At 42.5% G+C, this 24,056-nt stretch overlaps 2 protein-coding genes across 3 annotated transcripts in view; one reads left to right on the top strand and one right to left on the bottom strand.

Annotated features, from left to right (window-relative positions):
• Positions 1–834: 834 nt before the first annotated feature.
• FAM8A1 (family with sequence similarity 8 member A1) lies at positions 835–9,729 on the top strand. The gene is made up of 5 exons (XM_064705231.1): positions 835–1,362; positions 5,432–5,552; positions 7,783–7,906; positions 8,129–8,268; positions 8,575–9,729. The coding sequence occupies exons 1-5, from the start codon at positions 873–875 to the stop codon at positions 8,717–8,719; spliced, it is 1,020 nt and encodes a 339-aa protein (XP_064561301.1). The 5' UTR covers positions 835–872; the 3' UTR covers positions 8,720–9,729.
• Positions 9,730–11,835: 2,106 nt separating this feature from the next.
• Positions 11,836–24,056, bottom strand: part of NUP153 (nucleoporin 153) — a 44,234-nt gene continuing 32,013 nt past the window's right edge. For both annotated transcript variants that reach the window (XM_064705233.1, XM_064705232.1), the window contains 8 exons: positions 23,728–23,847; positions 21,425–22,039; positions 19,801–19,986; positions 18,443–19,285; positions 17,508–17,867; positions 15,613–15,885; positions 13,462–13,621; positions 11,836–13,001 (listed from right to left, as the gene is read on the bottom strand). In XM_064705233.1, the coding sequence (XP_064561303.1) occupies positions 12,917–13,001; positions 13,462–13,621; positions 15,613–15,885; positions 17,508–17,867; positions 18,443–19,285; positions 19,801–19,986; positions 21,425–22,039; positions 23,728–23,847 (2,642 nt within the window). In that variant the 3' untranslated portion in view covers positions 11,836–12,916. The remainder of the gene's footprint in view (positions 13,002–13,461; positions 13,622–15,612; positions 15,886–17,507; positions 17,868–18,442; positions 19,286–19,800; positions 19,987–21,424; positions 22,040–23,727; positions 23,848–24,056) is intronic.

Raw genomic sequence — 24,056 nt, forward strand, 5'->3', positions numbered from 1 at the left:
TAGAGATGCTTAACAGAGCACAGAAACCTTAAAGACTAAAAGTTAGTTAGAAGAACTGTGTTTAAACTTTCTGCTGGTCCAGCATTTGAGGGGAGGAAGTGCTGTGAGGGGCGGCTGAGGGAGCTGAGGGTGTTTGGCGTGGGGGAGGCTCTGGGGTGACCTTACCGTTCTCGGTGACTCCCTGGAAGGAGCCTGTAACCAGGCGGGACTCGGCCTCTTCTCCGCAGAGTTTCAGGCTGGACATTAGGAAGAATTTCTTCGCACAAGGGGTGATTGGACATTGGAATGGGCCGCCCAGGGACGCGGTGGAGTCACCGTGCCGGGAGTGTTCAGGGAAAGCCTGGAGGTGGCACTCGGTGCCCTGGACACGGTGATGTTCAGTCATAGGTTGGACTCAACTACAGAGGTTTTTTCCAGCCTAAACGACTCTGTGGATTGTGGGGGTGTTGTTTTGGGGGGTTTTGTTTGTTGTTTTTGGTTTTGTTTGGTTTTGCTTTGGGTGGTTTTGTTTGTTTGGTTTCGATTGCTTTGTTTTTTTCAGAAGACAAACAGGATATGTATAGGGGAAAAAATGAAAAGGGGGAGATAGAGGAGGAAAAAAAGCCCACAACATTAATACACGAAAACAAACCCGCAGAACTTGCGCACGGCGACGAGCTCCGCCGGCCGCTTCGTTCGCACGTCACGGGCAGCGCCTCTGCCTCAGCGCTCGACGATACCATCTCGTGGCGGGGGCGGGGGGAAAAGCCTGTTTCTCCCCTGGCTCAGTGCTCTCCTCGTCAGGCTCTTTCCCCCCCCCCTTCGCCGCGGTAAGTGGGAGAGGCGAGGCGCGGCCCCGGCGCACGCGCGGTGAACGCTCAGTGCCCGCCGCGATGGAGGAGGTGGCGGAGCGCGGCCGGGCTGGCGCTGGGGCGGCGGCGATGGCGGAGGGCGGCAGCCCCGCCGGAGATGAAGCAGCCAACGCCAACACCAACACCGCGTCCTCACCGCCGCCGTGCTCCCCTCCGGAAGGCGGCGGGACGAAGCCCCTGAGCGCGGCGGAGTACGCACGGCGCGTACATCAGTGGCTGTGGGACTCGTACTGCGGGTACCTGGGCTGGCAGGGCTGCCCGCCCGCCTTCCTCGCCGCCGCCGCCGCGCAGCCGCCCCCTCCCGCCGCCGCTGCTGCCTACTACAGCCCCTTCTACCTCTTCGCTCCGCCGCCGGCACACACGGCCTCGGCCGAGACGGGGCCCCGCGCCCCCGCCGCTGCCACCCCAGCCTGGCCGGGAGCGGCGGGCGCGGTGTCCCCCGTGCCCAGGGCGGCCTCCGGCAGCGCCGCCAGCAGCAGCGGCGCCTCCAGGGACACGGGGCGGCCGGCGGGTGAGTGGGGCCGGGGCTGGGGCTGGGCCTGGGGAGAGCCGCTGCTCCGCGCAGGGGGATCTGGAGGGAAGCCGGGGCTGTGCGACGTTGGGAGTCGCTGCGCTTCCGTTGGCTGCGGCCCCGGGCATGTGGCTGTGCCGTGTGACGCACGGTGACAGCCCTAGTACCGAGGCCGTAAGGCCGGAACTCGGTCCATAAACAAGTTTGGATACAGGGTGACAGCCCTAATACCGAGGTTGTAAATCCAGAACCTGATACGTAAGCAGGTTTGGGGGGATTGACTTGCATCGACTTACAGCTTCAGAGCTTGTAAAGATGTTTTCTTGCATACAAAGGAGTTGATTTTTTTCCACTGGAACTTATTCTTGTGGTCACAGTCTTGTAATGCATCTAGCTTTATAAGTAGCCCGTTTGGATTATGTAATCTAAGCTATCTTTGCCTGCTTGAGTGAGCTCTTGGTGCTCAAATAAAATAATTTCGTGAAATCGAAGCAGAGAAGTGAAAACATGCTGACGTTGAACAAGCTTAGGCAGTGGAACCCGAGATAAACAAACGTCTGTTGCAGCTGTAAACATTGAAGGCAGTGCACAGCAGGCCTTCTGTTTATATTTTTCAGGAATAAAGCAAACTCACTCTGATTACATGAGAGGTAAAACCTGGAGCAGCAGCAACTCTTCACAAGTTGAGGAGTGCCTAGGTCACATTCCTTGAATGTTCATACCACTGTGAGCAATGTAGGAAACTGTGGAGGAGAGCACTGCTGGTGGACTTTGGAAAAATGCCAGAGCTCGTTTCTCTCTGCAGGACAAAGTACGACATTGCTGATCTGTGACATTATTCATAAGCTTAGTGGCCGTATGTGTGTGGAAGATGTTTTTTGTTCTTTTTTTCCTTATTTTCAAGGGAAGGGAGCCTAGCCTCTGAGCTTGTTTCTTTCTTATGTTTTTAAGCAGATGTTTTTTTAAACATGGTTAGGACACAGAATAGTATTTTCTGCAATTATGCCCTGGTTCTGTTATAGTTCGGTTATGAACTGATGTTACCAGTCATTAAAGGGAGGGTTGGACAAAGGCTAGGCTGAAATGAATCTTGGAATTTTACCTGTTTTTTTCAGGAGCTAATTCCATATGTTAAAGGTTATTTGGGGCATGAATAACATTTCATGCTGCTGAACATGGTTATTCTGATTATTGCATACTGTTGCAACACACTTGGCCTTCTTGAGGGGACTGGGTATGGGATGCAGCGATACAATCCAGTTATAAACAAAGACTGCTGGGCTGATGCTTTGGCTGCAGATTGCAGATGGATATATCTGGAGCAGCTAAAGTGATTATGGCTCCTTCTTCCCTGCTGCAGATTATTGCCCACACAGCAGTGAGGCAAGGCAGGGCAGGTCATGTATCTGTCCCTGTGCCAGAGCAGTTTACAGCCCCTGTGCTTATGTAAGCTGAAATAAGTGACAGCTTATGTTAATGTGGAAGATTTCAAACTGGAATGTCAAAAAGTGGGATTGTTAACTGCCTCTTGAGTCTGCCTGCAGGTGTGTGTCAGAGCAGCAGAATTTAACAGCACCCTGGGCAGTGGCTGGCTCTTTGTGGACGGTCACCATGATTGAAGACACTCCTTTGCCTGGTCCCTCCCTGCCTTACTGCAGGAGATTACTGCTGATCCACTGGGAACAGTAGGGCACAAGGTGCATCCAGGCCCCAGCTGCCCTGAGGGTGACTGGTGCAAACTCCTCTTGAGCACTGTGTGGATGTAATATCCTAGACATTGAGCTGGATGGATGTTGAATTTGGCTGTCCTTGCTGAATAAATAGTAACCCTTGGCAAAAGAGTGGATTTCTGATATCACGAACAGCTTGAATTGCTGCAGTGTAAATCTGCCAGAATCTAAGGGTTGCCAAGGTTTCTTAATATGATGGAGTTAAACATAATTTGAATACTTATTTTCCTAGCCCCATGTAGCTTCTTCTTTAGGCAGTCATTTAATTTAATGTATTCAGTGGTGAATAAATCAGTCTCTGCTACCAACTCCAACAAATGTGCTGCTTTTATGGAGCAGATGAAAGCTTTCACCTGGCACTGTGTTCTCAAACCAGGGTTAGGAAACTGGCTATGTTCCCTCATGCCTTAGTTGAAGAATCTCTAATTAGAATTAGAGAACTTGGACGGGCTTTGACAATGCCAGTGAAATCTATTTTAGTGTTATACATGTCACAGTTTGACACTGGCCCAGCACCAGGCACCAAGAGAGTCACTTGCTCACCCTCCTCTGCCACAGCTGGGTGAAGGAGGGGAAAAAAGAAAAAAAAAGATAAGGAGGCTTCTTGAGTGAGATAAGGACAAGGAGGACTATTTCATGGGAAAAACAGGCTCAACTTCAGTTGCGAAGTGCATTTTGCTGCAACGTGGGCCTCTCTTTCCATGGGATGCAGTCCTCCAAGGACAGGCTGCTCCCTGGAAGCAGGGATTCCTTCTCTCCACTGGGTCTCCCACTGGTCCACAGCCTCCTCCAGGCATCCCCCTGCTCTGGCATGGGCACCTCCCCACGGGCTGGGGGTGGATCTCTGCATCCCCCGTGGATCCCCATGGTCTGCAGGGGCACAGCTGCTCCAGCACGGTCTCACCATGGCCTGCAGAGAAATCTCAGCTCTGGTGCCTGGAGCACCTCCTGCCCTCCTTCTCCACTGACCTTGGTGTCTCCATGTTGTTTCCCTCACATATTCTCACCTCCTCCTCTTCTCTGACTAGAAGCAAAAGTCATTACTTTGTTTTGATTTTCTTCTTAAATATGTCATCACAGAGGCATTGCCAGCCTCCCTCAGAGGCCCAATTTTGGCCAGCAGCATGCCCATCTTTGTGGCCACCCTGCTGCCTCAAACCAGGCTGCTTGATGCTGTCGATGCAGAGTGATCAGTGCAGCAGGTGTGAAACAGAGCTCCAGAAACCCAGGGATGTTAAATAAGAGCTGGCTCTTACATAATCTCTGCCAGATTCTTCTTACCCCTTGAAAAGTGCTCTGGGCTTTTGGCTTGGCCTCTCACAGCTCGTGGGGCCATGGCAGCATCAGTGTCAGCAGCTGAACTGGGGTGGCTTGTTCTCATTGAAATTTGATGATGATTTTTGAGACTAGAGAGTAGGGTGATTTTATTTCCTCTTTTGTCCTTACTCTCTCTGGGGATAAGCATTCTCAGAAACAGTAACAAAACCAGTCCCTGTTTCCACAGGTTCCATCTGGTAGTAGAAAGGCATTTCTAAGTGAAGTATTGATGTGAGTCATTGCATGCTACATGTGAGAGTCGTGTCCTTTGGAAAATAGAGGAGTAGCTGGGACCAGATGAAATTATTTTGCAACACTATTTCTTGGAAACTTTCTAAGACACTCTCTAATATTTTCTTTGCTCAAATCACCGGAGTAACAAAAGCTTGTGGCTCCTTAGTTTGTGGCCATTTGCATGTGGCCAGTTAAATAGGAGAATATGTTATGTTTTCTGGCTGGAGGTAGAGCAGTATGCTGTGTTTTATCAAAAGTAACGTGTAGAAATGTTTATGTCGAGTATTTTCATCCATTCCTGTTTGTATTTGAGTGGAGATAAAACAGTGTTTTACTCTGAGAACTGGTACTTGGTATACACAGAAGCCTTGGTGCTGAGGGATAAAAAAGTTGTGGTAGGTCTGATTTGCTTTTTAATCTGACCTCTCAGATTTACACAAATCTGTTCTCTATGAGATTATTCTAAACAAAAGAACACAAAAACTGATCTTCTGTACTTCAGTTCTTTAGCAGGGTATGATTTTGCCTGTGATCCTATGAGATTATTAATTATGAGAGGCTCGGTTCTGAAACAGCTGAAGTTCTTCAAGAAGCTTCTTCAAATTCAACTTAAACAATTCAGATTATTTTTTATGCATACATCTTTAGAAATGTTCTCAAAAAGCATGTGAGCAGAGCTCTAGATTATGTTCTTGTAGAGAGGTTAATGTGGGTTTTGCTTTCGACATTGGTGTTAACTTTGTGTTAGTGCAGTAAAATCTGGGTAATGTGAACTATTTCTGTTGCAGGTCGGGAGTTCCTTATCCCTTCTCTGGCACACAGGTTCATAGCAGAGATGGTGGATTTTTTTATTCTGTTCTTTATAAAGGCAACCATCATTTTAAGTATTATGCACCTCAGTGGAATAAAGTAAGTTGAACAATTTAAAGCTTTGTTACATACAGCTTTAAGCTTTTCATGCTCTTTGAGGTGTCAGGTTGTATTTATGGTATGTTTTTGCATATGGTATCATTAAATTACTGACAGAAGTTGAGGAACAGCACCACTAGGCTAACTTCATTGTAAATACATCCTGATTTTGGGTCAGCTATGGAAACACAGAATTTGTACTGGTCTGTAGGCTCTCAAAGTCACTAACTACTAAGAAAAGATTAGACTTGCACATTTATGGAGGGGGAGAATAGCAAGATTACAAAAAAGTTCTTTGAATTTTCAAGAAAAAACATGGACAGACTTTTGAACAGTGTTCAAAATGTACTGGATCTGGCTGGGATTAAGTTAATTTTAGCATCTTTCATGTTAATGTATAGCATCTTCTGTGGGGCTGTATTTTAGATTTCTGACCGAAGCAATGCTAACCCCACAAAAAAAATCTGATCAAGCAGATCAGATATGTATATACTTTGAAAATACATCCTGGTTTCTAGGAATAATGCCACACTGCAGGCTTCACTGGGTGTAAATTGGTTTCTTAAAAAGTGCAGGTAATCAGTGTGTGTGTCAACCATACACTAGACTGAAAGATTGGTCATTTCACATCTTTGAACACAGATGTAGTCATTTACCTCAAACACTTCCTTTTTTAACTGCTTCTTTAACTGTAGATATCTTACTCCTTAATTCTCTTATTCTGCTTTGGGTTGGTGTACTCAGTATTCCAGTCTGATTAAGAGTTGAGATCTTGGTGCAGTCAGTAATTCCACTACTGTACAAACGCATTTTGGAACCCAGGCTTTCTGCTCAAGAACCATCCAAACGTTGCCTGACTGTAAATTGATAACAGACATACAGATGACATCTTGCAGACACCTTCACCTGCAGCTAGAAAGGGGTGTGGAAGAAGGTCAAATCCAAAACAATAAATATGTCAGTGTAAATGATTGCTGGGTTTTGTTCAGATAAGCAGCAATTAAAATGCCAAATGTTCATTTCTGTTAAGTGGCCAGATCCCATCACCTGTAACCTGATAGTTTGTGTTTCTACTTTGCCTTTAGTAGGTAGAGAATGATACAGAGTGAAGCAGTGGAAAGATGGGGAACAACTATATGAATATTTCTGCTGTAAAGTGATGAAAGAGTAATTTACAGCATTTTCAATATTAATAATTTTGTGAGACAGTTGCTTACAGGGAACTTCAGAGAAATGTTCTGAGAGGTTTTCTGCTTAAGAGACCTGGTGTGCATGGAAAGCACAGGCCCTCACAGGCTCAAGAACTTTATTCTCTTCAGGCCAAAGCTGCATTGAAAGGAAATGTAGGTTGTGCTACATTGGTTTTTTAATTCCTGGGTTGTTTGAGGGTTTTTTCTGTCCTCAAGTCTGAATAAAAAGGAGGGCAGGTAGTACAAATATTAGATGGACTGTTTCAAAGTGGGACTGCACAGTTCTACCTGAGCCTTAATTGGATGCATGAGTGAGAAATTCTTGCCTTAGTGTGTTGCAAGTATATCCATTACAGGTATCAGATAAGAATGTTACATCTGTGGAGTTTCTTATGAAAATATGCCATTAACTCCAAACGGATGCTTTGCATAGCTCTGTTAGGCTGAAAACCTTAAGGTTTGAATTGCTTTATGTTTGAATCCTCCTATTGCATACCAAGGTGCCTCCAGACAAGTATGGTGAGCCGTGAAGAATGAGAATGAGGAACCCTGATGAGAACCCTGATCATGCAGAGGAGGATATGGGGCTCTCCTGATTTCTTAGGGAGACTGCCAACTTCTCCCTTGCATTTGTAAAGAGTGCCCTTTTCTTTTTCCTTGAGTGTAGTGTAAGAAGATACTTGGAGACTTGAATGCCTTCCATTTGTACCAAGTTCCATGATTATGTGCAAAATCTGTTTACCTCCCAAGAAGTGTGAGAATTTTCAGAACAATTCTGCAGCTCACTACCCAGGGATACCATTGTACAAAAGTGGTAATAAAGAATGATCTTTGCTTAATGAAAAAGACAAAACAAACTAGGCAGTAATTCAGAATGAAACTGAGTGTTCTGAATTTTAATGACTTGTTTAGTATCAGAGAGGGCAAGGAGCTTTTGTTGTCTTATAATACCAGAACGGAGGGAGTGAATTCTGGTATTAAAGGGGTAACACTGGTATTGGGAGAAGGATGGTTTTAAAGTTCAGTTTTATTTTGTACAGGGACATCTCTAAATTTGCCATGCATTACATCATAGAAGAAATAGACGAAGATACGTCCATGGAAGATTTGCAGAAAATGATGATAGTAGCTCTCATCTACAGGTTATTAGTCTGCTTTTATGAGGTAACTACTTATAAACATTAACCCCTGTAATTAATAGTTGTGAGTTGTTGAAGAAATGGTTTTTAAAAATAATGTTGTCGTTGGCCAATAAAGTAAATCCTCTTAACGGTATTTTGGATTATGTTGAAGCTTATGACATTCACGTAGTTGAGGATAACCAAGTTTGGGACAACTGTCAACAACACGGTGATGTGCGGACTTAAAATAACCTCTCTTTTACAGATAATCTGTATTTGGGGAGCAGGTGGAGCAACCCCAGGGAAATTCTTGCTTGGACTGCGAGTTGTGACGTGTGAAACTTCCGTCCTTATTGCACCCAGCCGTGTGTTAGTCATTCCATCCTCTAATGTCAGCATGACCACGTAAGTGCTCCTGCCTCAGTCTCGCTGCATTCAGGTTAACAGTGTCGAAAGCGGGGGATTTGGAAGGAAGTTCACTGTTGCTTTGTTGTTGACTTTTGCAGTAATTAGACTGCAACAGCTATTGTCAGATTCTGTGATCTAAGAATAAAATGGTAATTATTCAGTCACATGCAGTATTTTTCAGGGTAGGTGCTTAAATCTCCTCTAGTTGTGCTGTGCAAAACTTGGGCACTAAACTTGGAAGTTAATTACTAATGTAAGCAGAAAAGTGAAAGTAAGGCATTGAATGTTCTATTCTGATTTCAGGTCCACAGTACGAGCTTTGATCAAGAATTTTTCAATTGCATCATTTTTTCCTGCGTTCATTACGCTGCTGTTTTTCCAGCACAACAGAACAGCCTATGATATTGTAGCAGGAACTATTGTGGTCAGAAGAAATGGAGTCAGATGATACCATAAAATGAGATTTCCGGACTGGTTCTAAACATCCCCTCGAAACCCCAGTGAATAAAAGACCTACCCCAGAACTGAAATTGAGGTGTCTGTTGGAATCTTTTGCCCTAATTAAATAGGAACTGATTCAGAAGCTGAAGAAAATGTATGGTTCCTGTATGATGCCAGCAACTACCTTCAAAGTATTGGAGTTTTCATAGACACCAAAGAAGTTTGGGAGAGAAAATACGTATTAAATCCAGGAGTATTAACCTCTGACTCATGAGACAAAACCTGTCTGCTTTAACTGCAAAAAGGAACTGTTCTGTTTGTCAGTTTGTGGAAAGCAGATCCCTAGGAATATGCCACCTTAAAAGAAATGTTGCTCCTACAATTTTGCATGTTGGCAGATAACTAGAAAATGAAGTTCTTCTGAAGGCAGTTGCCTGTCAAAGGATACGGAGGGAGAAACCTGCAGTATTAGGCAGCAAGGCAAATGATGTTAATTAAATTGCCATGTATTTAGAGAGATCAGCAGTGGTTATCAGTGTCTTTTATTATTGCTTCACAGATCGTATTTCTTCACCTTTTAAGTATTTTCTCACAACATTGATGTGAAAAGTTTTTTTGCATGATTGTCTCAAGCACTGTCACTTACTTCACTTGTCCAAGCTAATGAAGAAGTGAAACAATAGCTGCTTTTTCCTCTGGGAAGGGTGTTACACTGCAGTGTTAGTGATCTGGTGTGTGTAAATAATTCTGGAGCCAGCAACAGTACAGACCATGCTAATGAAAGGTAACTTTTTTGCTTCTGTTTTGAGTGAAAGCACTTGTCTATTTCTTGCATATAATGCAGAACAGAAGTGAATGTGTTTCAGGAGCATGCAGAAAACATTAACTGAAATGTGTTATGGGTTTAAATCTGCAGAAGTACAAATACTGGTTATTTTCACTTTATCATTCTGGCTAATTGTTTGTATATTCAGAATAACTTAAATACTGAATAAAGAAACCTAATATTTTGCATGACTATATCGCTTCGATGATTCATTTATTGTCATGTTATTAGCATCTCAGGAAATTAATGTAAGCAATATTAATGTTCTACTGAACTCTGAGTATGGAACTTTTTGATCAGTTGTTGTATGTTCCTCTCTTAGGCTTAACATGCCACTCTCAGTGGCTGCAGTTCTTACCCTGCCTTCAACTTTGCCCAATGGCTTGGTTGACAGTAGAAATGTTTGAGAGCTTGGTTATGGCTCTTGTCTCCAGGTGTAATAACTTAATTAGTTATGTGTTCAGATGCTGCAGTATTTTGTTGGACAAGTTGTGGTCTTCTGTGAATGTCTGTATTGTGCTTGCATTTCAGTTTTCGTTGGGAATGATGATTCAGGAATAGATCCCGTGCTTATGGTTGCAGAATGGATGTTTTGCCATCCATTACATCTCCAGAATGAGGTCACTAACATTTTAGATAACTACTTTAAATATTTCTTTTTGAAGTAAAGGAAGAAAAGTTGTCTTGGCTAGAACATTGTTTTTAGAGCCCTTGCTTAATCACATTTTTTGAATACTCCCAGGGATGGTGATCCTACTACTTACAGACAGCTTCTTCCAGTGCTTGACAACCCTTTCCATTAATTTTTTTCCCTAACATCCAGTCTAAACCTTGTGACACCAGCTTGAAGCCATTTCCTTGTCCTAGCACTTCTTACCTGGGATGAGAGACCAACCTTGCCCCCCCACCCCCGCTGGCCTCCTTTCAGGCAATTGTAGAGAATAAGGTCACCCCTGAGCCTCCTTTTCTCCAGGCTAAACATCCCCAATTCCCTCAGCTGCTCCTGACAGGGCTTGTGCTCCATTCTTTCAAAGACTTAAGCACTGAGGCTGTGCATGGCAATCAGCCTGATGAAAGCTAAAGCCATCAGAACCAACTTTAAAAGTCCTTTCTGGGATAATTTTTGCCTATTCACAAGAACTTTTATTCTCTTTACTCTTGCAGTGACCTAAAAACTAGGATTCAAAAGAGGGATGGGGGAGGAAGGGAAAAGCAACACTGTTGGCTAAAACTTTATTACTACCAATTCAGGTATAAGGGAAGGTATCTCTTGCCCTGCAGAAAAATACCGCCTTTCCACCAGGTAAAGCAAACAGTTGCAATGCAAGAACACAGAGCCTGTCATGGAAACAGGTATACATTGTGCTGTTGGCTGGCTTTTAGTTTGTCTCTTATGCAAGCTGTATCCCAGATATGGCTTGTTTCTGCTTGAAGGACAAGTGCTTGGCAGGTGATTTAGGGCTAAGGGGGACAAAGTGGAAATCTCTGGCATTTTTCACATGTAGACAGCTGGAAACAGGTAATTGCACATAATCCTTTCGTCGCTACAGTGGCATGACTGACTGCCTCAATAGCAGTGAGAATGTGTGTGGTTTGAAAGTCAAGTTGCTGAGCATTTTCTGTTTCTAGAAACAGTGACTGGGGCCCTACACCTGAAAAGAGCAGGAGGCCTTTGCCTTGTCATGTCCAGCCTGTGCTTGAAAGGCATCTCCTACCAGCAGCACCTGCAGGAGCAGGGAGCAGTGCTGGGATGAGTGGCAGAAGTGCCAGCCACGGCCCCAGCAGTGCTTCTGGAGACATTTACACCACTGACAGTGATGCAATCTCTGCCCTTCTAGCTGAGGGGAGAATTAATGTCTGAGGCAGAGACAGACTGCTGTGACTTGGTACAAATTCAGCTGTGGGTCCCCAGATGAACAAGCATTTCCTCTGATTTTACTAGAATAGTGTCTGTTCTCAAAGAAGTTCCTGTAACTGCTACAGAAGCACCCACCCCCTATTACTCATTTCCAGTCTTCAGTTAGAACAGTGCTGAATGTTTACAAGCATTGGGTTGGGTTTCTTTAATAGCACTACAGAAAATTAACTGCAGTCAGCTGACACATTGCTCAGCTGCTCCAAGCTTCAGCCTACAGTAAAACTCTCCCTCCTAACAGGAGACTTCTAAATTTAAGATCCTCTAAAATCAATGGGAAAAAGCAGAGGCTGAAGAAAGCACGAGACGTTGCTCAGGTTGAGGGAACCATCTCATACAGTTACAGCTGGGGATGCCTTCACAGAGAGTTAAAATTGCCAGGTAATATTTCGCAGTTTTTATTGATGGCATTTATCCCATGGTTTAACATGTTAATTATACTGTAATAAACATGGCTTTAATATTAAACTTTTCCTTATTATCCAAAGTCACCACAGTCCATTTCAGTAAATATAAAAATATATACTTAATACTTTGTACAATACTGGTTTTTGGTCCAAACAAAAATGGATCAGAAAAGCCAATAAACTTACTTTAAGAATTCCCAATTTTAAAGATTTTCTAAATGGATTTAGGCAACTTTGAATAATGGGATTTACATAAAATCTGAGACAATACTAAACAAAAATGGCTGTAACACACAAAATTAAAATTTCAATTTCACAGATCTGTTATGCCAAAAAAGTACATAGAGAAACAAAATCGTATTTACACATCTCATAATAAAATAACAAGGCGAGACAGGTGATAAAGGGCTGTAAGAATGAAAATATAGAAATAGCATATAATTATTAAATGAAGAACTACAGATCTAACAAGTCCTTAGCATGGATCATCCTTTAATCAGTCTTCCCCTATCGGAAAATTTTAGTGCACAATACACCCAAACTCACTCACTTCACACATACACCAGCACAAACTCAGCATAGAAATCATTCGTTATCAACATTCTCTACTCTATACAGCATCCCTCGCTGATATAATTACAATTTCGAGGCGTCAGTAAACGCGGATGAGCGCACGTAGTGGTGCGGATGAAGAGGTATCGGACAAGCCATTCACTGTGCAGGCTCTACTCAGGGCTACAGCCAGACCATGCCGAGTCAGTGAAAGAAGTAACTTGAGACTTTTGCTTGAGAACAGCCTTGTTGCCAACTTTACTTGCTACCAAAAAAACGTAACGGGGAGAGGGGAGGGAAGGACAGGAAAGCTAAGTTTTATATTCCTTTAGGCAGATCTGACTTCCGACAAGCCAGCGTGAGGTACAATCCCAGTAACTGAACAATTCAGGGTAGTAGCTGAACATTTCAGGATAGTAGCTGAACAATTCAGTCAGGGTAGAAGCTCAACAATTCAGGATAGTAGCTGCTTCCAATGTTTTTGATGCTTTACCGATCAGGCGTTTACTTTCTACGTCTAACTGCAGTCTTTATCTTCCGACCAGCAACTGAAGATCCAGAGGCAGAGAAAACATTTTTCCCATTTGTCCTATTAAAAGAAATTAGTAGTTCAGAGTTTAGGACAGTGTAGCTGAAAATTCAGTAGCAGCACTGAGCAGATATTCCAGAACAACTGTTTCACAGTCTTGTCTCACTAGTTACCAGCTGGCAACAAGCAGCAAATGACGAACAGGAGGAAGAGAGTTCCAGAAACCAATTAAATCTCTCTTATTCAGAAGGTAAGCAGCAGCATAATGGCTGGATCGGGTTCTACCTTTCAAGAACAAGAGAATCTCACATGTGTTGATGTGTGACACTCCTGACAGCTAGGCTCCTTTACAGATAGCGGTGCTTAGTTAGCCAGTCAGGCTAATAAAAGGAAGGATGCCAAATTTAGTTTCAAACTCCAAGGTTCATCTGAACACCTCATGATTTAACAGCAGTAGAGGCTGAACACTGTCCACTGATATTACCCGAAGCTCAAGGGAAATTCTGATATGGTCTCTTACCCCACTGTAAATGTTGGAGCCTGGTTGAACGAAAATCCCGAAGTACCAGAAGGTGGTGCAGGAGCTGCTGATGCAGGAGGATTTGCACCAAAAGTGAATACTCCTGGGTTATTTGGAAAGCTGAAATTAGTAGTATTACTTCCAAACTGGAATACAGAACCTGGGAAGATGGGGTGGAAGCAGAAGGAAGAAATTTGAGTTCATCCTTTTCAGTAAAATTCTCATGTTCTTCCCCATTATCTTTAAAGATTATTCTTTTAACAGGTTGCTTGAGATGACAAAGTTGGGGGAGTCCACCAGAAGTGTCAGATTACTACAGGAACAGTTTATTGAATTCACAAGTGGAAGAGACGTTCAAGACATTTGGGTCCAACCCCTGCCCTAACACCTCAACTCAACCATGGCACCAAGTGCCACATCCAGTGTTTTTTTAAACACATCCAGGGATTTTGACTCCACCATTCCAGTCTTTATCATTCTTTCTGTAAAAAACTTTCCCCTAATATCCAACCTGTGTTTCCTGTGACGCATCTTGAGACTGTCCTCTGGTTCTGTCAGCTGCTGTCTGGAGAAAGAGACCAGCCCCCCCGACCACAGCCACCTTTCAGGGAGTTGTGGAGAGTGACAAGGGCACCCCTGAGTCTCCTTTTCTGCAGGCTAAATACCCCCAGCTCCCTCAGCCATTCCTCACAGGGTTTGTGTTCCCAGCCCCTCTCCAGCCTTGTTGCCTCCTCTGGATGTGCTCCAGGGTCTCCATGTCCTTCCCAAACTGAGGGGCCAGAGCTGGACACAGCACTCAAGGTGTGGCCTCACCAGTGCTGGGTACAGGGAAGGGATCGCCTCCCTGCTCCTGCTGGCCACACTGTTCCTGACACAGGCCAGGATGTTCCTGATACAGGCCACCAGGGCACACTGCTGGCTCATGCTGAGCTGCTGTCACCAGCACCCCCAGGTCCCTTTCTGCCTGGGCACTGTCCAGCCACACCATCCCCAGCCTGTGACACTGCAGGGGGTTATTGTGGCCAAAATGCAGGACTTGGCACTTGGACTTATTAAACTTCCTCCCACTGGACTCTGCCCATCCATCCATTCACACAAGGAATTTTTATAGTAATACTGCTGGCACACTGATAACTAGTTGTTTGCTAGCTTACATGCCACTATTAGATTTATACCTGTGCATATTGAAGTTTATTAAGCAAGTCTTAAATTGTAAATTTATATTCAGGCAAACTATCCTGTGTTCATGCAATGGATCTGGGGACTTCCTTTCCTTTAAAGTGTCAGGAGTACCTTGTCTGAAAAAACCCCAAACATTCCAATTATCAGAGTAAACTAAGAAGTAATACAGAAAATCCAGAGAGAACTTTACCTTTAAAATGCTATCTGATTAATGAAAGATCAACTGAGTAATGTGCCGTACACTAATCTGCTTGTACTAATCTACTGATTCAGTACAAAAATGTCAGCTACTTTTAATGGAGGCTATTTTGTAAAACTTCTGAGAGGAAAAAAGGAGGCTTTTCCCTTTCAGTATTTGATGTGATATCAAATAGACATTCTGGCACTAGTTTTGTTTTTTCATTATTACTAGTATGGAACAGATCTTTCTTAAGTTACAAGGTTCATTCTCTGCCCCTTTCCCATGGCATTTTATACTTCATTGGTAAAAAGATCTTAATACAGTCTTAACCCATAAATGCTTAAAAAATCCCCCAAAGAATTCTGACTGTATTTTAAGCAATAAAATGATTGATTCAATTCTCAAATACAAAAATAACCATTTTGCACTGTGTTTGCTCTTTTGTTTTACACAATCTTACCAGTGATTACTCCGTGGTTTTCAACAGTTCCTTTTAATTATTAGGTTTCTAAAGAAAATAAAGCTCAAAATTTAGTTGTAGAGTTGCAACCTCCATGTCTGCTAAGTCTCCTGTGGAGAAGGCTTATTGTGAAGCTGGATACCTGTGGTACATTGTGTCTCCACAGTCAGGACGGGGACATAAATGACAACTCTATACCCATTACTTTTATGGACAGCAATTCCTATATTTAAATACACGCACAAGGCTGAAGTTGTCTTTCTCCATATAATTCATGAAAAATAAAATAAATGTAATCCCTAAACAGGAGAGGACGGTGGGCACTCACCAGCACTGGGGGTACCGGAGCCAAAGGCTGGCTGCTGGGCTGCCTGCTGTCCGAACACGGAGGGCTGAGTGCTGCTGGTCACCGAGCCGAAGGCAGAGGGAGCGGGCTGAGAGGCAGCGGAAAACAACGGTGTGGCCAGCGCCCCGAAACTGGGAGCGCTTTGCTGCCCCGAGCCCGCGCTCGGCCCGAATGCTGGTAGCTGGCTGGTGCCAAAGGCCGGGCCAGCAGCCGGCGCTGCGGGCCCAGAGCCAAACAGGAACGAAGACGACGACCCTTGGGGACAGAGAGGGACGTCAGTGTGGGCCCCTTACCTCCCGCTCTCCAGAATGAATCCAGAAACAAAAGGATCTCAAGCCTCAGGTCTGCTGGCTGTATACTCATCCTCATTTCAAACGAGTTGTGGGAGTATATCAAACAGACACTACCTCAGCCACAACAGGAATTGCATCTTTTCTTTTAAGCAACACGAGAAACGCTGTGTTTGTGAGAGTCAGACAAAATTAAATCTCTAACGCACTGCCTCTTCATGTTGTGCAGACAGATTCCTACAAACAGTGTGTTTTAATCTGCATTTACTGAAAGCTGTTTCTACCACACGCATGGAATATTCATTCAAACTGGATTTTTACAACATGCAAAATACAGCTCCTGATTTATTAGGACTAGAAGAACATACATATTTTCCTTTCAGCAGCTTCACCCCTCTCCTATTTAAGTGTTTACCATTATCAACTTCTGGAGGCCAAATCAACCTTGCAGTAATCTCAAAATCTTGGCTTAGCAGAGTAATTCTCTACCTATCATCAACAGAGAACCAGCCCAACGGCTGAGCTGCATGACCAGCAGAAATCATGAAATGCACCTGAACAGTGACTCTGAAAGTACATGGCAGACCTGCTATGGCAAAGGGGCATTTTAAACAGCAGTACTAATGCTCATGCAACAGGAAATACCCTCTAATTGTGCCATAACTTGGAACAGCTGACTTTCTTTCCAAGATGAGATACATGGTAAAACTTAGGTTTCTGAATTTGTGAAGATGTTTGAAATATGGTGTCACTTACTAACAAAATTACACTGAATGTAAGCAGTTAAAATTGATCTGCTGGTTGTTGTAATTTAGGACTCTGTTTCTGATCCACAAAAAAGTGTGCAAATTAAACTTCTGTGACTGACAAAGTTAAGCCATCAGGATCAAACTAGATTAAGTCTTTCCCTGACAGATACAATCTTATTTCCAATATCTTCCATGGCTCATAGGAATACAGATAATTTGGTGTATTTAGTCATGCATTTGTTCATGCAATTCAGGCAGTGGAGTAACAAATATAAAACATGAAGAAACTCTGTATTTCTTACTGCTGTCTTCTCTAAATTGCTAGAAAATTAACGTGCACTGGCCATGCTCCTTAGTAAAAACCAACCCTTAAGCAGCATTAATTAATTGCATGTTGAGGTACTCCATTTATAGACACTTGTGAGGGAAGGACTTGGCAAAGCTTGACATTATTTCCAGGAATTCAGAGTTTTAGGTATAGAAGCGCAAAAGCAGGAAAGTTGTAATTCATTGACTTCTAACTGTAAACACTGGACTAACAGTGGCTGAATAAAGAAATTATCATTCCCATGGAGAAAAGCTCCCGTACAAACTGAAATCCAGTAAAGGTTTGTCCTTTACAATAAAACTACTGTGATGCCAATTCATTCCTAAACTGTATTTTCCACACTGAAGGAAAATTAACATTGCTGGATATAAATCCTCAGTATTTTTCTCTACTTCTATGCATTTAGCCTGCACATTTTCCAAAGTAAAATATTAATGGAACAGCATCTCCTTAGTCTACTACATAATGGCAAAAATGAGAAAATGAGAAGAGCAGCTTTTTAAAATGTACCTGTTGAATTTGATGTAGTTGTGGCTCCAAAAGTAAATCCTGAATTTGCTGCATTGGTACTGCTCTCTCCTGAACGAAAGAGAAACGGAGTCAGAGTCGAGCCAGTGCTGGAAGATGTGGTTGCTGGTTTGTTCTCTTGAGAGAAGCCAAATGACTGAGATGCTGCAGATTCTGCAGGATTGCCAAAAACAGAGCTGGTCACAGTGTTGCTGGGCTGTCCAAACACAAAGGGAGTGGGAACTGGCGGAGGGTTTGAGGAAGAGAGGCTGCTGCCAAACACGTTGCTGCTGTTGGCTGAAGTGGTGGGTACCACTGTGCTGGAGGAATTGGAGCTCAAGAAGCTGAAGGATGCTCCTTGATCTGAAAGGAAGAAACACAGTTACCACTAAGTCACACAAATGGCGTTTAACAACCAAGAAGTTTTCACACAGCAACCATCACTGAAAAACTTTAACCCTCCACTGCAAACTTTCAACAAATTCAAGGATACAAAACTGTGCGGTATCTATGAAGTGATCTTTGCACCTTTATAGCAGTAGAGAAACTGCAGCACAGCTGCAACTAGATAGAACGAAGATATTCCCTCTCTTCTTCCCTTTCACTACAAAAAACAACACAAGTATGAGGCTCTATACTGCACCATATTACAGATTTTACCCAACTAAGCTGCTACTACTGAGACAGGACAACTTCTGTGCTTACACAAGCAGTGATACAGGTTCCTTAAGGTGTGGCAATTTTTCTTCTGTCTCAACATAGTATTAAAACTCACTGAAATCTACAAAGAAATCGCCACATATTGCTTACACATCAACAACTAGAACCAAAGACATGCTGCAGGTAGTATATATGAATCCCACAGAGGTTGTCCAGTACAGCCTCAGAGGGATTATTTGATACAGCAGAGAAGTGAAGGCAGAAGATGTTCTATTTACCGCAAGTACTGGTTGGTGCCCCAAAGGCAAAAGGTGCCTTTGCCTGCTCACTCTCCTTTTCCGATGGTTTACCAAAACTAAAATTGAATACAGGTTTTGCTGTGCTCTCCTCTTTGGTATTCTCAGCTGTCCCAGATGAAAAGATAGGCTGTGCCTTTAACTCTTCATTGTCAGCTTTCTTTCCAAATGCTAATGGACCAGCAGAAGTGACAGAGTCCTGCTTCTCTTCTGCCCTTCCCAAAACAAACTGTGAGGCAGGTGCAGACTCCACACTGCCGAAAGAAAAGCCTCCCTTCGTTGAAACAGTTTCATCCTTTTTCTCTTCTGACTTCTTAAATGGCAAAGCAGGTGATGCTGCATCCTTTTCTGCCACAGTTCCAAAGGTGAAGCCACCAACTCCAGTTTTATTCTCATTAGTAGCTAAGGAAGAAGTAGAACTTGTAGCAAAACCAAAACCTCCCAAAACTGGTTCCTCTTTCTTTTCCTGCTGCCCCAGATTCGTTGTTCCAAACTGAAATGTTGAAGGAGCCTGACTGCTTGTAGATGGAAGTCCAAAGGTAAAATTGTTACTTTTACTTTCTTTTTTGCTGTCTTCTGATTTAGAGTCTGAGGAAGAAACTCCAAATTTGAAGTTCCCTGAACCAGTAGGAAACTTAAATCCTCCAGTCACAGTGTTGGACGATGCAGATTCGGATGCAATGCCGAACTTAAAGCTACTTTGTTCTCCAAATTTAAAATTTCCTGTGCTACTTAACGTTTGAGAAGATTCAGAGGACGATGACGGGACACCGAATGTAAATGATGGCATTGCAGCATTTGTAGACACAGTAGCAGTACCAAAACCTGCAGAAATAAGCAACAATGTCAAATTTGCAATATATGATGTAATACATGCAGGCTTTAGCTACACGGATGGGATTCTAGTCGTGAGCTTTTGCAGAGTCAAAACTGTTCAACAAAACACCTCCCACACACGCAGACAAGTAAGGAAACTCCACACTTCCTCTCTACACTTCCTCTCTGTATCTTTTTGTCACGGTGCTCTTCTGTGCAGCAGCTGGCTTAGAAAGGCACACAGCTGAGCTCTTTGAAACACCGTGGTCTTTGTCTAAACTCCAAATGAACAACACACATAAGGGCTTGAAACAAACAACTGTGTCACTGACACAAGCTTTCCTCTAAAAAATCCAATCCTTATCTGGAAAATGGGTGTGGAAACATGCATACCATCTTATTTAAGCAACATTGCTAAACAACAAATGGACAGTTTTGCCATACTCAAAGGAAAAATCACTATACTTAAAAGAAAGGAAAAAGGTTGCAGAATGCACAACCTTGTTCTTCTCAGTAAGTATTACCTTTGAGCTCTGCTTTGGTGCCTGGCTTTGCACTGTCACAGGCTATGCATTTTGCGGCTTCTGCTTTGTTTTGGACCAAGCAGGCCTCACATTGCCAACTTCCTTCAGGCATCTTGAATTTGTCTAAATCCAGAAAACCTCCAGAAGAAGCAGAAACACTGCTACTGGTCACAGGCACTGAACTCCCTGAAAAAGAAGAAAAATAGCTAATCATCCTGCTTAAATCATACACAAATCTTTTAAGAAATGCTCACTAAATTGCAAAGCACACAAGTGTAACAGTAAAAAACATCAAGCTACAAGTTGATTTGAGTCAAACACAATCTGAGAATGTAAACAATAGAAGCACCTGGATTCTTCTTTATAATCTATATATGAATTCAAGAACAAACTGAACCAGTGACACTTAAACAGCAACTGCATCTCATAAAATGCAGGAATACAGCCAATTTCAGATGTAAATTACAGGTGCTGTACTGAACTAGAACTACTAAAAGAATTCCTGGTGACACCAGTTACCAGTAGTCAAACTTAGCATCACTCAAGTTAATGATCACTGTCAAGTGATGCAAGGGTGAGAATTTACTACAATGATTCATCAGCAAGTCACAAGGACAGGACACATCCAAACTATATAGTAACAAAACTAAAAAAGGAACTGAAAGCTTCCAAACCCACAACTCTGTGTTCACCACACAAGCTACACTGCCTTTAACAGCAGCAGAAACCTACTGCTGCTGAGGTGTGAAATCCAACACTTGCCCTCTGACTTTCTCCCCTGTAAAGGAAAAGGTGACACTTGATGCTGCACTCCAAGAGCAAACTTCAGCTCCACAAGTGTCAAGAGTGAAGCAGACATCCCAAAGGCACAAAAAGCATCACATAACTGCACTCTTCACCTACAATGAACCACTGAGGGTGGCATTCAATGGGGGAGACACAAGTAGTATCTCAAGCTCAAAGCAGTAACGTTTCCTAGACAGGAATGGCTCTTCTTTTCCCCAGCACATCCAGTGAATTTATGTCCTTCCATTTTACCTGCTTCACTCATCCCCTTGATAAATATAATGTAACTGTGCAAATTTGAACATATGGTTCTGGTTTAGCACAAGACAACTAGATAAAGACTACACTGACTTGGAATCTGGCTTCATACCTCTGCTCAATTCCACACAAATGCTGACTGGAGACATTTTAAGCCATGTTGTGCAAATACTGCCTCTACCTATGTTTTGAAAGAGGAAAACAAAACCCCAACAAATCCAGTAGTTTTTAGCTCCTTTCAAGGAGTTCACATTTTTCCCCGATGAAAATGAGTCAAATGGTTTTAAGCTAATCAAGGCATCCATTTTAGTCATCTTTCCTCATTAGCTGTAAAGCAGGGTATATTTGCTTCAGTTCAGTTCTGCACTAACACATTTCACAATCAGTTCAATTCATGTGACAGGCTGGAATCTGGGCTGAGACCTCCAAAGTGCCTGCAACCACTCCTGCAGAGAGCCACTAATCCATCCTGTCTGGCATACAGTCATGCTGCTCAAAGTATTTTTTATATGCAACATATTTTATTCTTTTAAAAATACACATAGACTAAGACTGAAACAACAGAGAAAAAAGAACAAACCTGGTTTCTCAGACTGACAAGCTACACATTTGCTGTCTTCTGCCTTATTTTGTAGAAGGCACACTGAACAGTTCCAAGAGCCTTTTGGCTGTTTAAATTTGTCTCCAAACCCCAGAGTGACTGTTGTGCCAGTGCTGCTGGAGGTGGATGTCACTGTCACCGAGTTGTCTGTGACCACTGGCATTGTCAGAGCAGGCATCACTCCTGTCCCAGGCTTTGGTGTGTCACATGCTATACATTTTGTAGCTTCAGGTTTGTTCTGGACCAGACAGGTATCACAATCCCACGTGTTGGGTGCTGGTTTAAATTTGTCTTCAAAGCCCAGCGTCCCCACTGTGGGGACTGCCGCCTTGGAGGAGACACACGGACTCACACTGACCGTCTGCTTCGTACTCTCAGCAGTGGACACTTTAGCAGCTTCACATGTTACACATTTGCCATCTGTGGTTTTGTTCTGCAGACACTGGTCATGTGTGTCAGACTGCCAAAACGAGGATGTTTGTTTAGAGGTGTCTTTAGCTGCAGAAAAACTACTTATTGCAGGCCTGGTATAGACCACTGTGCTGGTCACAGGCTGTGCCGATGAACAGGAGGGTGACTTCCCAGCCATAAAGCCTAGTTAAAAAAAAAGAAAAAGGAGAGTTCTTACTAATGAAGCTGTACCCTGGCTGCATGGAAGTAACTTATAATAGCAGACAGCACAAATCTAAACCTAGTGCCAATGGTTACAACTAAATCTAAACCTAGTGCCAGTGGTTACAACTATACATTCCAACTAACTGCAAGAGGAAGTCCATGGAAATCTTATCTAAAGGGATGAAATTTCATATGCTGAGCTGGGACACAACAGAACACTTATTTAAAGCTCGATTTAACTCTTCACTTCCAAGAAAGTTTTAAAGACACATCTCATTTCTATCTGCCATTAGACTGGTAGATACAAGGATAAACAAACACTACTGAAAGCTGATGATCTGTCACCGACTGGAAACAATCCAATTTCATTTTAAGACACCATGTCCAATCAAATCAAATTTCCAAAGCTATTTCTGCCGTAGCAGATGACTCATATTTACTTAGTAGCTGTACAGCAGTTGGTACTTGGAGCAGCAATCCACACAGTATTACCCTACAAATACTGAGTAATAATTAAGCAATAAAAATTAAGACAAACACACAATTTTTTTCTATAATCTTGGTTCAAAATGCACTGGGCACAGGCTAACTCTTTATTTAAAGGTGCAAACTTTTCAGAAAACAAGAATCACCAATACGGAAACACTAACAAAAATGCTATAGCAACACATCTTAAATATCAGCACAGCTTAACTGTAAAGCTAAAATAAGGAGTTTATATTTTTATTATATTATTATATAATATATAATATATAATATATAATAAAAAGAGAAACTCCATATTTTAGCTTTATATTATTGTTGCATTGGGATTGTTTTTTCATATTAGAGTTGGAATCTTTGAACAGTGTGGATTTAGAACCTGATTCTGTTAAACTGCTGAAGAAAACTAAAGCCCCTTCAACCACAGGTCTCTCCTTAAACAAAACACACAGCGTATTTTCTCTCACTTAGCTCTTTGCAATATAAAAATAGTCACTACCTTAAGTTGTACATAGATTTAGTAACAAGAAGTCCTGCTGTATGTCAAAGCTTATGGGAAAGATCAAGTTCAATTAAGTCCTTTTTCCTAAAACAAAAAACATCACCTACACACACTTTACTCATCTACAATTTTTACTCAACAGTTGAAAACAATCACAGTGACTTGGAAACCTTTTTTTTGAAGTGAGACATCCCACTGCTACTTGAAATTTACATCTGAACCCATAGTAACTGTCAACATTTTAGGCAGAAAGTTATACAACTTCTGAAACACCTTTAGGAATGAAATTATCTTCACCATTCTTAATTTCTGGAGACAGTGAAGGTGAGAGAGGAATTTCCATTTACATAATTTTATTTATTTAAACAAAACACCGATTCTTTGACTAATTCTTTTCATACTTAAGTTTGAATTACAACCTAATATGTAACAGAGAAGCAACGCATCCGGTTTGGAGCTGCGGTTTTCCCGTCAGCAAGGAAAGCCCCTTGTAAAAGAAGGGGGCATGAAGCATAACAGATGCAGCATTGAAGTCTGTCTTTACTGCTGACACTGCCTTAACTGTGACAAATTGTCTGGGGTTTTTTTTGGTTGCTGTTGTGCTGGGCTTTTAAAAAATCAATGCAGCTATATGCAAGTGTGTTCTCTGCACAATATTTTTTAGAAGAGTTAATTATCTCACCAGGGCTTTTTAGAATGTCTAACACACTTCCTTGCTTTAAGAACTTAGCAGGTTTGCAGAGCCCATCATATTCTTCTTCTTCTTCCTTCTTATTGCTGGTGCTGTTTACAGTAGCACTACCTTTAAAAATAAAACAAAAGCCACCTTTTACAAAGAAATCCACTTAGAATACATTCACATCTGCTAGAAACAAGAATTTCCATGTTTCATTCTTCTTAAATGAGAATCTTCAAAATTTAACCTTATTTACAAGAGTTTATAGTTATAGTCTTATTAAAAGCAGATCTGTCACTAAAAACACACTTTGCCTGGAATTTGTAACAAGCTTA

The sequence above is a fragment of the Zonotrichia leucophrys genome, chromosome 2 (assembly GCF_028769735.1).
Source record: "Zonotrichia leucophrys gambelii isolate GWCS_2022_RI chromosome 2, RI_Zleu_2.0, whole genome shotgun sequence".
In the NCBI taxonomy this organism is placed as follows: Eukaryota; Metazoa; Chordata; class Aves; order Passeriformes; family Passerellidae; genus Zonotrichia; species Zonotrichia leucophrys.